General features: G+C 50.2%; 1 protein-coding gene across 1 annotated transcript; it reads right to left on the reverse strand.

Moving 5' to 3' along the window:
• Positions 1–795: 795 nt before the first annotated feature.
• LOC149340906 (uncharacterized) lies at positions 796–16,796 on the reverse strand. The gene is made up of 2 exons (XM_089551200.1): positions 15,879–16,796; positions 796–915 (listed from the first exon to the last, which is right to left on the reverse strand). The coding sequence occupies exons 1-2, from the start codon at positions 16,794–16,796 to the stop codon at positions 796–798; spliced, it is 1,038 nt and encodes a 345-aa protein (XP_089407326.1).
• Positions 16,797–17,091: the final 295 nt, after the last annotated feature.

Here is a 17,091-nt window from a genome sequence, read left to right on the forward strand (position 1 = left end):
GAGCCCCGCCAGCGCATTATGGGGCATTCTGCAAGCCGGCTCGCAAACAAACAGATGCACTCTCCTGCGGAAAAACAGCCAGTGGAGAGATGCGGAAGGGTTGCGGGTATTTCGCATCGAAAATGAGAGGAAAAGAAAAGAAGCAGCGAAATAGGGATGGAGGAAGGAAAAGGGGGAGAGCCAGAGCCTAGAGTGCAAGCCGCCTTTAAAAAAAAAAGAAGCGAAGGGCTTTAGCGAGGCCCCTGGCGGCAGATTGATGGAAGGAGCAGACCGGGAGATGATGAATTGTTGTCCAGTTGAAAAGGCTTCGAAACAAAAATATAAGGAATCCAGATTCGGAAGCACCGGAACGCCTGGCGTAACTGGAAGGAGCTGTTACATTTCCATTGTTTACTGGGCGCAGCCGCACTTTTCAGCAAACAAAATAAAAAGAAGGAAAAAAGACGTGCACCAAAAGGCTCTCATGTTGGGAGTTGGGCGGCACCGAAGTTTTTGCGGTAGATCAAGGCCCCCGGATTTGCGTTGCTGTTGGCTTTGTGCATTGGGATGAAAGAGAAGAACGTTGCATAAAAAAAAGGAAGTTCTAAAAAAAAGCTTATGTCGACGTTAAGTTGAAGGCATCTTGAAGCACGGCGCGAAATATATTATTATATTATTATTATTATTATTATTATTATTAAATACCATCGCTTGCTCCTCTACGGAATCCATGGTCGATATGCGCATGCCAGCATGCTGCCCGAAGCCTTGGCCATATAGGCAGGCCGCAGAGGCTGGGATCTGGAGCCGTCAGGGTCACTGCAACTTGAGCTCCTTGAAATGCGCAAGGTCTACAGGGCTCTGGATATCATCCAGAGGACAACTGCACAGCGCTCCTGTGGCCGCGCACAGCCGCTGCAGCAGCATGGTGAGCATCTGCGCATGCGCCGAGCAGGCGGACTTAATGTTCCGCTTGCACCTCGCCATGCAGGTAACCATGCAGTGACGAGGACTCCCCACGTGTGCTACTTATGAATGAAATGCAGCTGGGCACCCCACTCGGCTGCTTGGTCAGTGTGCCGAGCATGTGATCCACAAGTAACAGGACACGACACGCGCGCAACTTGTAAATACAGTGCATATATTCATTAATGCTAAAGCATCAGGTGGGTATGTCGATTCATCAAAACTTGTCCGCGTGCATGTGTCGTCCAGTAAAGATAAATGCTCAAAAGTTTGATTGTGTTAGATAGCGCGTGATGATGTCTTGCTGTGGGAAAGAGAGAGAGAGTTTAATGAATAAAGGAGAAGTCTGCCTGGTTATGAGCATAGCATGCTACTCCAGATGAGGGGGAAAGAAGAGGCTGAAAAAGAGAGAAAAAGGGAAAAAAGAAAGGTCACATCAAGAATACTCAACACTCAAGCACTCACAAACACACACGATTCTCAAAATATGTTCACTAAACCCGTGTCCCTAAGAAAAACGAAGAATGCTTTAGTCCCTCGCGCTGCCGAAGTCGCATCACTCCAGGATCCAAGGACATGCCCCAGGTGCACGGGGCCGTTCTGACGGAGTCCTAAAGCCCTTAACAGTACCTTGCGATGGGGATTAAAGATTTGGCAGCGGCAGATCAAGTGCTGAACATCCTCGCGTACACCACATGTCAAGCACAGAGGGCTACTGCGGGAAAGATTTGGTTGATGAGTTGTAACAAGTTCAATTACAGGCGAAAATTACACTTGGACGTCAAAATAGCCACGAACGTCGATATAGTATGAGGACGCTTTGCTTTCGCATTGCTCCAGCGTGGGTTGCCGAAGTGATAGTTTTTTCTTTGTACATATTTCCTGTAGTCGCTCGCGCGCAGTAGTGAACCCAAATCTCGCTGAACACTCGCGCACGAGCGTCGCTATGGTCTCACCTCTTACAGTGTGATTATTTTTGCGCAGATAGTGTATATATCTCTAGCCTGTAATTTCTCGCTATCCCTTTTATTTTTACTCTTCGTCCCGATAAGGGTACTCAGCTGCGAACTAAACGCTGCCATTCCTCCGCGAACTGCATGGGCGTTCAGCCATAACCACGGGTCCGTAGTGCCCTTGAGAGGACCTTCAGCCGCGGACTGTAACCACGATTTTTGAAAAGATGGAGTGGTCTTGCGCGAGTAAAACTCTGGCGAAACCAACTGAGTGCTGCGGAGAGGGCATGACCTATACGAGGTCTGTTAGAAAAGTATCCGACCTTTGGCCGAAGAAAAAAAAGTGGCATAACTGGAGCGTTAGAAACCTAATAACCTTCAAAGTAGTCTCCTTGGGGCTCCATATGCATCTCCCAGCGGTGCTGCCATTGTGGGAAGTATTCCGAAAAGACCCTTTTCGGAATGGAATTTAGCTCTGCTGTCGTTGCAGCCATAATGTACTTTCTTTTCTGAAATCGCGCTCCTTTCAATGACCTCTTGATTTTAGGAAACAGCCAGAAGTCGTAGGGGGACATATCAGGAGAGTAAGGAGCCTGTTGAACTACAGGAGTCTGGTTTTTCGCCAGAAAAGTCTGAATCAAATGCGAGGAATGTGCAGGAGCAATGCCGCGAGGGAAGCGCCAATTTCTTGTTGACCTTAATTCCGGTCTCTTGCGCCGCACAGCACCACGTAGGCGATGGAGGACATCCCTCTAGTACTGTTTAGTCATTCTTTGACCCTTTGGGGTGCGTACTCGTGGTGTGCCACACAGAGGGAGTCAAAAAAGCAGTCAGCATCACTTTGACATTGCTGCGCACTTGTCGGGCCTTCTTTGGTCTTGGTGACGTGAAATGCGTCATCTGTGACGACTGGGATTTGGTTTCCGGGTCGTACCCGTACACCCAAGACTCGTCACTAGTGATTACGGTGTCGGTGAAGTCAGGGTAACTGTTTGTGGAATCCAGCATCTCCTGTGAGACTTCAACACGAAGCTGCTTTTTCTCCACCGTCAGCAGCTTCGGCACGAATTTCGCCGCAACTCTCTCCATGGCCAAATCTTCGGTGATAATGGAATGTGCAGAAAAATTGCTGATGTCCACCTCTTCCGAAATTTCTCGGATAGTCACACAACAGTCCCGCATCACCAGAGCGTTCACTTCGGCAATTACCTGGTCATTTCGGCATGTTGATGGCCGGCCGGAGCGTGGCTCTCTCTCCACGGATGTGCGGCCGTCTTTAAACCAGTTGCACCACTGCTTAATCTGTGTGCTGCTCATAGAATTTATCACCGAAAGCCGTCTGAACATTTAGAATAATTTCCACTTGGCTATCGCCAAGTTTCTGGCAAAATTTGAGATAGTAGCGGTGCTCCTCTCGCTCCGCCATTTTCCTTGCAACAAAAAACCGACGAGAGCACTGCGCACTTCCTCACTCAAACGCTGCTTCCCAGCGACTGACGCTATCGGCAGGCGGGAAAAAATTCGTGCATGCGCACGAGGGTTCAAGGTCGGCTGCTGTAAGCGTGCTTGTTTCATATACATCAGGTGTTCGCAAAAAAAAAAAAATAAAGTCGGATACTTTTCTAACAGACCTCGTATAATATAGTCAACAGTATTTTTCATTCTGGAAACTGAATTAATTAGGAAAGAACAATTTGCTATCATTTTAATACCACTGACAGGAATAAAAAGCCAATGCGGAAGTTGTCCATCGCCTCGAAAAGAAGCCGGCTGAAATGTTTGCGCCGCCCGTGTGCTGTGCGATGTCAGTGCACGCTAAACATCCCCACGTGGTCGAAATTATCCTGCAACCCTCCACCACGGCGCCTCTTTCTCTCTTTCTTCCTTCCCTCGATGCGCAGTGGAGGTGTCTACCGTGATGTGAGATATTTCCATAGAGGTCAGATAGTTTCGTTTCCTGATAACCAACCACCAAGGTATACCATTTACTTACTGCCCGCAAAATACAAAAGCTATCATGTGATAGCGGTGTTACTTGAGATTTTGTATTCCGCAGACTCTTTTTAAAGCCCGTAAATACAGCTACGGAAATGGTACCTTGCTGCAAACATGTGAGCCGGCTGTTTTTCAAGAGGATTTACAACTTCTGAATTGGCGATTTATGCTTGAAGCCAGCATTTTTTTAAAGTTAGTTCATTATTTTATTTTACTTAATAGAACGAAAAATGTACTGCAGGCTGATCAACGCGACCATAGACAGCACAGAGTTGGTTTCACTCGGCTGCATTGTTATTCAGTAACACTGGCTACTTGGCAATAGAGGTTACTTTCAGCTGGGACACCTGGTATATGCGTCCAGGGAGGGTTCAACGCCACTTTTTATTCGCAACTCACGAGCAGTTTGATGCGAGTGCGGTATGCGCGATTATTTGTCGAACGTATGCCACTACTGGGTAATCTGCGGGTAATGTATGAGGAACTGAACATTATATTTAAACATATAAATGATTGAAATAAATCATTATTGAGATCTTACATTTGGCCGCTTGGGTTTCTTAAGTTCCTCTTCGACGCGCTCGTTACTCTTGCACGGTGTATGGTGATGCTAAGACTTCCTCAACCATGGAGTATTTGATGTCGTGGGCATCGAACGCGAATGTCGACATTTTCAATATTGACGCAAAAAATAAGTATTGATGAATGAACACGCGGAAAAGCATATCCGGACGACTTTTCTCGAAAAGAAATTTTCCCTGTCTAAAAAAAAAAAATCCTCGCAAATCACATTTGGTGCACGCGCCTGTTTTCTGAGTTTTGAAAACTTAATTTTAGAGTCATATAAAATACAGCCTTTTGTAGCTAGTAATCCAGATATCTTTCTCTTGATACTACCTATACTAATAAATGAGGCACCTTTGTTTCTGTTTTAAGGGGTGCCTAATTTGTACTAAAAATTTCAAAGAACAGCACCGATACCAACGCCACTGGCATCTGTGTGGATTTCAGTTGGAGAATCAGGGTCAAAGTGGCGCAGTACGGGTGGAGAAGTAAGTAGACGGCGCAACGTGGTGAACGCTTCGTCACAGGCAGGACTCCAGCTTGATAAGTCGCTACTGCCACGAAGAAGGCCAGTCAGAGGTGCGATGATAGAAGCGAAATTTCGGATAAAGCGTCGGAAGTAAGAACATAAGCCGATGAAACTGCGAAGTTCCTTCATCGTAGAGGGCTTCGGGCACTCAGAGACAGCACGAAGCTTTGCTGGGTCAGGAAGAACACCCTGTTTTGACACGACGTGGCCCAAAATCGTCAACTGGCGAGCAGCAAAGCGACATTTCTTTAAATTGAGTTGAAGCCCGGCTGCCGCGAGGCATCTCAAAACGTGCTCTAGGCGAACGAGGTGCGTCTGGAAATCTGGGGAGAAAACAACGATATCGTCCAAGTAACATAAGCAGGTTTTCCATTTCAGGCCGCGCAGTATGGTGTCCATCATTCGCTCAAAAGTGGCAGGGGCATTGCATAGTCCGAAGGGCATGACGTTGAATTCATACAGCCCGTCAGGCGTCACAAAGGCTGTCTTAGGGCGGTCATCGTCGGCCATCGGGACTTGCCAATACCCCGAACGGAGATCTAACGATGAAAAGAACTCGGCTCCCTGCAGGCAGTCAAGTGCGTCGTCAATGCGGGGCAGCGGATAGACGTCTTTTCGGGTGATTTTGTTGAGGCGCCGGTAGTCAACGCAAAAGCGGATAGAGCCGTCTTTCTTGGTGACAAGGACGACGGGGGAAGCCCAAGGACTGTGTGATGGTTGTATGACGCCACGCTGCAGCATATCATTCACCTGGGTGTCGATAACCTGGCGTTCGGTGGCCGAGACGCGATATGGGCGTTGGCGCAACGGCGAATGGGCGCCTGTGTCGATCCGATGGGTAACAGCTGAAGTGCGGCCCAAACGGTGGTGAGAGAAGTCAAACGATGACCGAAACTTATCTAGCAGGGTCGCAAGCTGGGTCTTCTCCGGTGGCGAAAGATTCGCGTCGATTGAGCCCGCGAAGACGGCCTCGGGAGCGGGATCAGGAGACGGTGGGGAAGAAGTAAGTGACGACACTTGCAGGCGGCAGGAGTCGTCCTCAGAAGGGTCCCAGGTGACGACGGAGGCGAAGGGCTGGACATATCCCAAGCATTCACCGCGAAGAAGAGTGGAGGGGCACAGGAATGGATTCGTCAGGGGCAAGGCGCTGCAGCCGGCTGAGACGGTAAGCACGGCGAATGGCAGGGGTAGGCAGTGGCGAGAAGCGAAGGAGTCGGACGGGATGAAGATGACAGGGCCGTTGGATGCAGAGTCGCAATGAACAGAGACGAGCACAGCAGAGCACGGCGGGATCATGACGTCATCAGCCACAGTCAGCTTGGAGCAAAGCGTTCACCGAGTCGTCGCCGAATGGAAGAAGGGCGACTTCGGAACGAGTGCAGTCGATGACAGCGTCATGTTGGGAGAGAAAGTCCCAGCCTAAGATGACGTCGAGAGACGGCGATGGGAAGACGATGAATTCAACAATATACAGAACGTCCTGAATAGTAAATCGGGCTGTACATGCCCCCAAAGGCGCGATAATTTGCGAATTGGCAGCGCGAAGCATAAAACCATATAGCGGAGTCATCACTTTTCGTAACTGGCGGCACAATTTCTCACTGAGTACAGATACAGCAGCACCGGTGTCAACAAGCGCGAAAGCATCGGTGCCCTCCACAGAAACCGCGATCAAATTTGTCGGAGAAAGTCGAGGTCTTGAGCTTGGCGACGAGCACGCAGTTCTTGCCTCCGGAACTGCGGGCACTAGTTTTCCGAAGGGGAAGAGGGACGACGGCGCATCGGGGAAACCGAGCGGCGACGCGGAGACGGAGAACGGCGGCGAATAGACGGGCTGAGATCGGAGGAAGCAGTGGTCTCAGAAGGCATAGTGCGGTGAAAAGGCTGGGGAGGGGCGTAGGCGTAACCTCGAGGGTCGGGATCGGCAGCAGGGGACAACACTCGGCGGCGGCAGTGACGCATCACGTGACCAGGAATGCCACAGGCATAACAAATGGGGAAGTTGTCCGGTGTCCGCCATGGACGGAAACGTTGCGGTGGTGGCCGGGCAGGACGAAATGGTGTCGACTGCGGTGGATGCTGGTACGAAACGAACGTTTCTGGCCGGGGACGCCTGACGGCTTCGGCGTAGGTAAGTGGTGCAGCGACGGGAGGCGAAGAGGAAACCGATGGCAGGGCTTCGGACACTTGCTCCCGAATGACGTGCTGAAGTGTCGGAGTTAGGTTAGAAGGACTCGGAGCAGCAGGAAGAAGCGACAGCTGCCGCGCAACCTCCTCACGGACAAACTGCTTGATCTGGAGCAGTAGCGAGCTGTCTTCTGTCGTCATGCTGATGCTAGTAACTGTGTCTGTCTGTGGAGACGGCTGCCGAGTGAAAACGCGCTGTCGGCGAAGCTCATCGTAGCTTTGGCAGTGGTCGAATATATCGGTAACAGAGGTGACGTTCTTGCCCACAAGCATATTGAAAGCGTCGTCTTCGATTCCTTTAAGGACGTGTTTAACTTTATCGGCCTCTGCCATGGACGCATTGACACGCTTGCAGAGATTGACGACGTCTTCGATGTAGCTAGTGTATGATTCACCGCTCTGCTGTGCACGAACGCGAAGACGCTGCTCGGCGCGAAGTTTGCGTACCGCCGGACGGCCGAAGATGTCAGAGAAGCTGGTTTTGAATTCGGTCCAAGTGGTGAAGTCCGATTCGTGGTTTTGGAACCAAAGGTGGGCAACGCCGGTCAGGTAGAAGATTACGTTGGTAAGCTTCATACTGTCGTCCCATCGGTTATGAGCGCTCACCCTGTCGTAAGATGACAGCCAGTCCTCCACGTCGTTGTCGTCCGTGCCGCTGAAGACGGCCGGGTCGCGCTGGCGGAGCGCACCATGGCAAGCAACGGGTGCCGGCGAAGAGCCGGCTGGCTGGTTGGCGTTGGCAGGCATGGGGGTAGCGATGGTCCGGTTGCGTGGCTCCAGGACGGAATCCCGCAGCCTCCATCATGATGTAACGGCCTTTATTGACAGTTGTGAAGGCCGGTTAGAGCGAGCAAGGACAGGTCCGGACCCGGAACAGTTCACGCCCTCGTCTCGCGCCGCGCGTCGGCTCTGCTGCTTCAGCTGCCGATCGTTGTCTCCTCGTCTCGCGCCTCGCCTCGGTTCTGCTGCTCTGACTGCTGATGATCTTCCTCTTTACACATGGTACATTAAAAAAAAATCCTAAATATTAAGCTTTATTTTTCCGCGCGTAAAGAACCTAGAAAGCTGAAATTTGTAAGCCTAGTGGTGCTTTACAATGGTGATTCGTGTGCTTATTCTTGTTTATCTACCAAGTTCCTGTTTTTCGGAATGAAAAACGCACTTAATTACGAAGTGATCTTCCAAGGAGTCAAAATTTACAAATTATTAATTAAAAAAGCCATCTTGAATTTTTTCTCGAACTTTAAGAGATCATGCCCAACAGCTTTTCCTAACATGTGCTTCAAAGAATTGTTGCAATAGTTTTGTAGTTCTCGAGTTACACATGGCTGAATGTGACCACGGTAGCATAATTACGGTTACTAGAATGGTTTAGCACAGCCGTACGGCAAATACGGGAACGTGTTGCCGTTTCTGCCGGTGCCATGCATGCCTATCCACATTGGCCATACGGTCGCAGTTACCGTGTTTACCGTATGGCGGTGCTAAAACTCTCAACTATAATGGATACGCTTGTGCCCACAACTTAAAGTGACCAAACTGTCACTATATGTAGAACATTTCTCTTACATTACGATGATGTTTATCTTTATTTAATATATTATTTTCAGTACACCTTGCAGCGCAGAAACATTATAGGAGGGGAGTGGGTACAACTTTAAAGTGAAGGATACCTTGCCGCTTTCAAACACTCAGTTTAAGGAGGTGAAGTTTTAGGATTGCAGTTACACGTTAAACAAAGCCTACGAGCAAAGAACTCTCGACAAAGTGCTTCTCAAAATGCCTCGACCCTTCAATGAAGTTCGCCTGCGCTTTTTTGAAGGGGACCGTCTTTCATCATCATCATCATCATCAGCCTGACTACACCCACTGCACGGCAAAGGCCTCTCCCATGTCTCTCCAATTAACCCTGTCCTTCGCCAGCCGCGGCCACCATATTCCCGCAAATTTCTTAATCTCATCCGCCCACCTAATTTTCTGCCGCCCCCTGCTACGTTTGCCTTCTCTTGGAATCCATTCCGTTACCCTTAAGGAACAGCGGTTATCTTGCCTTCGCATTACATGCCCTGCCCAAGCCCACTTCTCTTTCTTGATTTCAACTAGGATATCATTAACGCACGTTTGTTCTCTCACCCACTCCGCCCGCTTCCGATCTCTTAACGTTACACCTATCATTTTTCTTTCCATAGCTCGCTGTGCTGTCCTTAACTTAAGCTGAACCCTCTTTGTTAGCCTCCACGTTTCTGCCCCGTAGGTTTGTACCGGTAAGATACACCTGTTGTATACTTTTCTCTTGAGGGATATTGGTAAACTGCCATTCATGATCTGAGATAACCTGCCATATGCGCTCCACCCCATTTTTATTCTTCTAGTTATTTCCCTCTCATGATCTGGATCAGCCGTGACTACCTGCCCTAAATAGACATATTCTCTTACTACTTCCAGCACCTGGCTACCAACTGCGAACTGATGTTCCCTTGCTAGGCTGTTGAACATTACTTTGGTTTTCTGCCTGTTAATTTTTAGCCCCACCGTTTTGCTCTGTCTGTCTAACTCATTGATCATGCTTTGCAGTTCATGTCCTGAGTGACTTAGCAAGGCAATGTCATCAGCGAATCGCAAATTACTTAGGTATTCTCCATTAACTCTTATCCCCAACTGTTCCCATTTCAGGCCACGGAATACCTCCTGTAAACAGGCAGTGAAGAGCATTGGCGAGATGGTGTCTCCCTGTCTGACACCTTTCCTTATTGGAATTTTATTGCTGACTTTATGGAGAACTATGGTAGCTGTGCAATCGTTATAAATATCTTTCAATATTTTCACATAACACTCTTCTACACCCTGATTCCGCAATGCCTGCATGACTGCTGAGGTTTCTACCGAGTCGAATGCTTTCTCGTAATCAATGAACGCTATATATAGGGGCTGGTTATATTCTGCGTATTTCTCTATCACCTGGTTGATTGCGTGATTATGGTCTATTGTCGAGTATCCTTCACGAAGGCCTGCCTGGTCATTTGGTTGATTGAAGTCTAAGGTTGTCCTGACCCTATTAGCGATTACCTTTGTAAATACCTTGTAGGCAACAGACAGTAAGCTGATCGGTCTGTAATTCTTCAAGTCCTTGGCGTCTCCTTTCTTATGAATTAAGATAATGTTAGCATTTTTCCAAGCTCTAGGTACGCTCGAGGTCACAAGGCATTGCGTATACAGGGTGGCTAGTTTTTCGAGCACAATTTCTCCTCCATCCTTCAACAAATCTGCTGTTATCTGGTCCCCACCAGCTGCTTTCCCCCTCTGCATTGCTCCCAAGGCTTTCTTTACTTCATCCTTCGTTACTGGCGGGATGTCCCATTGCTGTGTTCCACTGCGGTCTTTATAATAAAACATTTGAAAGGTTGAATCTCAATAATAGTTCTCTTCAGACACGACGCAGCTGTGAAGCAGGAAAGTTGGCAAGGTTAATAATAAGTGCACGTGTACCTGCTACACGTCGAGCGCATTTTTTTTTTTAATTCGACCATTGCCTTTGTTAAATCTTGGCTTTCATTGGCAGTGTTTTGGACCTCAGCCCACGGCACTGCATACTTTTCGTCGTTGATTGCGAATTTTGAATTACTTCCAAGATTCTGGTGAGTTTCTCTTAAGCGCCACATTCAGCATCCGTGGCACTTAGCTGCGATGAGGCAGTGTGCGGTCATGGTCGAGAACGATATGACACATGATGCGAACGAAGTTTTGATATGTTTTTTTGCAGTGTCGAAGTATTAATGAGCGAGCAACCTGCCAGCAGTCGACTCAACGTGGGAACGGTACGAACGTTTTTGTTTCTTCGTGCCTGTGGTGTTTCTGGCAGAACTTCAACCGGAATAATTTATAGCTTCTATTGCACTGAAGAAATTTGTCATTATTGTCTTAATTCACAATATTTCAAGCACTTTACCTGCATTTCTTGGGATGCGCACTTGGCATCTATAGTTTAAGTACTATCTTTTCTGAGTCCAGTGTTCTGCTTGCAAACACCTTTACTTGCGAGTTAGTTCATGTGCACTACCACATGTCTTGGTGCCATGCACAGCGATTGCACAAAACTTTTTTTTTTCGGTGCCGGATTTCGGGAAGATAATTCGTGTTACGTTTGGCAGCTTAGAAATGAATACGCCAAAAATTAATGACGACGATTTGACGGCGGATGTGGCGGGCCGTCGAAGGTTACGCAATGTCGCACGATGCTTTAGGGCTTCAGGAAGCCAACTGTTTCATTGCAGGCGGTTTTCCGGTGCCTAGTTCTGAAGAAAAACCATTTTAGCACACGCGAGTTCTTGTCCTGCAGCTGGTAGAATTGTCTACTTTTAAATGCCTTGCTGTGACCGTCGCGGAGGTGAGCCAAGTCTCTCAAGAAAAAAGTACTGTGCGGGTTCTGAACGCTGCGAAGCTTCACTGATATTAAAATTTTTCTAATGGCACCTGAAATAATCTGCGCGATAGATGCGCTCTTCATTGTACTTCCCAGCCTTCAAAGGAAGTCAACAGACGTTAGCGAAGGCGACGTTCAAGGCGCAGCTTCTTGCGACTGGGGTACTCCAATATATTGTTACGGCTATAATCTTTATAGCCGGGGTCTTCTAGTTGGTTCAACAGGCCAGCGGCGAGAGGTTCGATCGGCGAGCGGGAATCAGCGTCCAGCGGGGCACAACACTCTAAACCTCTTCTTCTTTTGTTCTCCGGCCTTGCCCTTCCTGCGTTTCTCCAATCCCGTAACACTTCCCCCGTCGCAGGCGAGGCCCGCTGGGCGAGTCAGGCATCGGCACGTGGATGACAAAGTTTCAGCCGCGCGACATGGATGAGTTCTGTGCGGGCAGAACGTCGGCCGCTTGCGGTGACGCGCGCAATCCTATAAGTGAGGTCACTGAGTCGCTCCAAGATGACATAGGGACCGGTATAGTTCGCGAGCAGTTTCTGGCTTAAGCCACGCTTCCTGAGTGGACGCCAAACCCAGACCAACTCGCCAGGGAGGTAGGTGACGCGGCGATGATGGTCGTCATAGCGGGCTTTGGAGCGGTCCTGTGAGGCGAGAGTTCTCAGGCGAGCTAGTTGGCGGGCTTCTTCAGCATTGCAGAGGATCTCAGCGATGCCAGGGTCATCGTCGGTGGAGAACGGAAGTATAGTGTCCAGGGTGTGTCGTGGAGAGCGGGCATAGAGGAGGAAGAACGGACTGTAACCCGTAGTTTCGTGTTGAGCGGTGTTGTATGCGTATGTGATAAAAGGTAGGATGGAGTCCCAGTCTTTGTGGTCAGGAGCGACGTACATGGAAAGCATGTTGGTGAGTGTCCGGTTGGTTCGCTCCGTTAAACCATTGGTTTGTGGATGATAAGGGGTAGAATGTCTGAACTGCACTGTGCACAATCGAAGGAGTGCTTCAACAATATCGGCGGTGAACTGGCGGCCACGGTCGCTGATTACGACTCGCGGGGGTCCATGGCGCAGGATCACAGAATGCAGCAGAAAGACAGAGACGTTAAATGCAGTAGCCGAGGGGAGAGCAGCTGTCTCACAGTAACGAGTGTGGTAATCTGTACAGACGACAATCCAACGGTTGCAGCCATGGGACTTGGGAAAAGGTCCCAAGAGGTCTATCCCAACCTTCTCAAAAGGAGATCTGGGAGGCGTCACCGGGTGAAGAAGACCAGGAGGAGGACCGGTGGAACGTTTGTGACTCGCACACTGTGCACAACTAGCCACATACTTCTCTGTCGTATCGCGCATACGTGGCCAGTAAAAGCGCTCTTGGATGCGGTGGAGTGTCCTCGCAGAACCCAGGTGGCCCGAAGTGGGATCGTCATGCATGACACGCAAAACAGATGAGCGGAGACTTTCAGGCACAACCAAAAGGAAACGGAGACCAGTTGCGGAGTAGACCTTCTTGTAGAGAAGACCATCGCGTACACAGAATGCACAGGAGGTTGTAGGGGCCTGCGCAGCGGTAAAGAATGACGTGAGATGCTGATCCTTCCGTTGCTCCTCGTGGAATGTACGGGCATCGGGGAATTTAGGTTCTACGGATGCGATGTAGTGGTCAAAGTCGTCGGCGTCACATTCCGTCGTTGCAAGCGGCAACCGAGAGAGACAGTCTGCGTCAGCGTGTCGGCGTCCACTCTTGTACGACACTGTATAATCAAACTCTTGCAAACGGATTGCCCACCGTGCAAGACGGCCAGATGGGTCACGGAGGTTGATCAGCCAACAGAGGGAATGGTGGTCGGTAACCACTGTGAAAGGTCGCCCATAGAGGTAGCAGCGAAACCGCTGAACGGCGAAAACTACCGCAAGGCACTCCTGTTCAGTAATGGTATAGTTACGCTCAGATTTGCTCAGGCAACGGCTGGCATAAGCAATGACGTGTTCCTTGTCGCCATAACGCTGAATTAACACGGCACCAATGCCAACACCACTGGCATCAGTATGCACTTCTGTTGGGGCAGAAGGATTGAAATGGCGGAGAATTGGATGCGATGTGAGGAGAAACTTAAGCTGACGAAAAGAAGAATCGCACTCAGATGTCCAATCATAGGGAGCGTCTTTGTGGAGCAAGCTCGTGAGCGGGTGAGCGATGTCAGCGAAACGGGGAATAAAGCGGCGAAAATACGAACAAAGTCCGAGGAAGCTGCGAAGTTCCTTTGCAGTCTGAGGTGTTGGAAATGATGCTACAGCCGCGGTCTTCTGCGGGTCAGGGCGGACACCTTCACTGTCGACGAGGTGTCCGAGCACCAACGTCTGACGTTCACCGAAACGACATTTCTTCGAATTAAGCACCAGACCAGCGCGTTTCAGGCAATCCAGCACAAGGGCGAGGCGTTCGTTGTGCTCATTGAATGTCCGGCCAAAAATGACGACATCATCGAGATAGCACATACAAATATGCCATTTCAAGCCCCGTAAGATCGCGTCCATAAATCGCTCAAAAGTTGCAGGAGCATTACAGAGCCCAAAAGGCATTACGTTAAATTCAAAAAGGCCGTCCGGTGTGATAAAAGCGGTCTTCTCTTTGTCCTCGGGATGCATAGGGATCTGCCAGTAGCCCTACCGTAGGTCAACGGATGAGAAGTACGATGCAGAGAACAGGCAGTCAATGGCATCATCAATCCGAGGAAGCGGGTACACGTCTTTCTTTGTTACAGCATTCAGGCGGCGATAGTCCACACAAAAGCGCCATGTACCATCTTTCTTTTTGACCAGAATGACAGGAGCGGCCCAAGGACTGCAGGACTCTTGTATAACACCCTTTTGCAGCATATCCCGAACTTGTTGATTGATGACCTGTCGTTCTGTTGGGGACACTCTGTACGGCTTCTGTCGAATTGGGTGTGAGTAACCGGTGTCAATCCGATGCCGTGTACGTGACACGGGAATGCCACGGGAACCACTGGGCTCTGAAAAGTCAAAGATAGACGAGTATTTGACCAGCAAGGCTTCTAAGGCATCACGCTCGACACTGTTCAGAGACTTGCTGATCATCCGACGCAGCTGTGAGTCAGTGGCTGGAGTAGCAGCTACTGCGTCTGGTGCGTCAGCAACCAAAGCCACCGAGGCAGGGACATCTTGATTACACGTGGCGACCTTCATGTGAACTGGTAAAACAACTGGTTGCGAAGAACAGTTGATGGCCCACAACTGGGTCCTGCCCTGGAACACTGACACCAGGCAATGTGGAACCAGAATGAGTTTCTTAGCGCAGTTAGAATATAGAGGCGCCACAGTGGCATCGAAGGTATCGGAAGCACGGCTGGGGCATGAAACTGGGACGCACTTGATAGAAAGCGGGGGCACACTGGTATCCTCGGATACACAAAACACATCTTGTCGAGCCGGCGTCTCTTCGAAGAGTCCAGATGGAAGGGAACCATCAACGCAGAGTTCCCCAGAGCGACAGTCAACAGTTGCGCCACACATTCGTAAAAAGTCAATACCTAAGATAACGTCATGCGTACATCTCGGAAGCACTGCAAACTCTGCTGTAAAAATGGCTCCGCCGAGGTACACCACAGCACTGCATATCCCCAAGGGGCACAATAACTCACCGCCCGCGCCATGAAAATTAACACTGCGGTCCCAAAGAAACATAACTTTGCGGCCTAACTGGTTCTTGAATGACAAACTCATAATTGAGACAGTTGCACCCGTATCAACTAACGCCATTGTGGGCACACCATCTACAAGCACATGAACTGTGTTCTTCAGCATAACGATTGAGGGAGGAATTTCTAAACGCAGCGCACAGTCTCCAGCGGCCTCACCTCCCGCGGCCGCGCTGACTAGTTTCCCGGCGAAGGCGATGGGGAACGTCGCCGGGGTGACGAATAACGGCGCACAGAAGAGGAAGGGGGTGGTGAGAAACTTCGGTCGGAGACGGGAGAGTGGCTGCGTTGTCCGTCGGGCAGAGGATAGTCGCTCGAGGTCAAGGGCCGTTGAAAAGGAGGGTCGTACGAATTGTTGACCGGCGGAGGAGGATGGACGGGCCGCTCGTATCGAGGTGGTGGACGGCGGCGGCAATAGCGAGCGATGTGCCCCTCGATGCCGCAGCGGCGGCAAACGGGAGCGGTGCGACGAGGAGCTTGTTCTCTTGAAGACTCTGACGAGGCGGGAAGCACTGAATACCCACGCGCGTCCTCAGGCCTTGTGGCTGGGCGCCGGAAGGAGGGTGCAGGCGGTCTTGAACGATGTTCATAATCTGGATCGTAGTTCATTTCGAAGTCCGCCGAGCGTGGGTAGGAATGATAGGGATGACTGGGTCCACCGAACCTGGACGTGTGTGCGGTGTTTACAGAACTCAGCCCAGGCATCGAGGGGACTACTAATGGAGAACTTTGATAAACGGGAACTTCAGACGGCACAGATGGAGGACACCGTGCATGGGGCTCGAATCTCAGAAGTTCCTCGCGAACGATCTGGCGGATCGTCGTTGAGAGATCCGTAAAACGCTCTTCGACGCTGGCCACAGTTGGAACGTTAGCCAGTCGCCCAAATTTAGGCGTAATACGACGAGTCTTCAACGTCTCGAATGTGCGGACGTGCCGAATGACGTCTGAGACGGCCCCCAAGTCATCTTTGGTGATTAGAAAATTGTACACATCTTCTGCAATTCCCTTCAGAAGATGTCCTACTTTATCATCCTCGGTCATATTAGCGTTCGTTGTTTTGCATAACTTCAGTATTTCTTCTATGTAGGTCGTGCACGTTTCGCCCGGTAACTGAGCCCTGTGTGCCAGCGTTTGTTCGGCCCGCTTGCGGCGCGCGAGGCAATCGCCAAAACACTGTCGCAGTTCAGTTACGAAGCGGTCCCAGGTGGTGAAGGAGTCCTCGTGGTTCTCAAACCACACCAAAGCTGTATGGGTCAGAAAGAAGACCACGTTGGCTAGCTGAGTGGCGGCGTCCCAGCGGTTATAGCGGCTCACCCTTTTGTAATGGGTCAGCCATTCCTCCACGTCCTCGCCTGCTGCTCCGGCGAAACTGCGAGGCTCCCGATAGTGCTGCGTTGAACCGGTCGCTGTGGCCACACGCTGGTCTGAAACTTGGATCGAAGCGTCACTTCGTGCTGCGGATGGCTCTTCGGGAGACTGCATGGTTTCGGTCAGCGGTTCCAGCCCGGCAAGGCGACGACACCGGCGGGGCTGCTCCAGTTGTTGCTGCGCCGTTTTGTTGCTGAGATCGTTACCCGGCGCCTCCACCAAGATGTTACGGCTATAATCTTTATAGCCGGGGTCTTCTAGTTGGTTCAACAGGCCAGCGGCGAGAGGTTCGATCGGCGAGCGGGAATCAGCGTCCAGCGGGGCACAACACTCTAAACCTCTTCTTCTTTTGTTCTCCGGCCTTGCCCTTCCTGCGTTTCTCCAATCCCGTAACAATATGAATGGAAGG

This window comes from Amblyomma mixtum, chromosome 6 (assembly GCF_055824585.1).
Source record: "Amblyomma mixtum isolate Tamu chromosome 6, ASM5582458v1, whole genome shotgun sequence".
Taxonomy (NCBI): domain Eukaryota; kingdom Metazoa; phylum Arthropoda; class Arachnida; order Ixodida; family Ixodidae; genus Amblyomma; species Amblyomma mixtum.

Bases quoted from the DNA above. Each gene is read 5' to 3' on its own strand.
- LOC149340906 (XM_089551200.1), bottom strand. From the start codon at position 16,796: ATGCAGTCTCCCGAAGAGCCATCCGCAGCACGAAGTGACGCTTCGATC. The intron at 916-15,878 runs GCACCCTCCTTC...GCGCATGCGCAG, and splicing joins AACATCGTTCAAGACCGCCT to ATGCTCACCATGCTGCTGCA.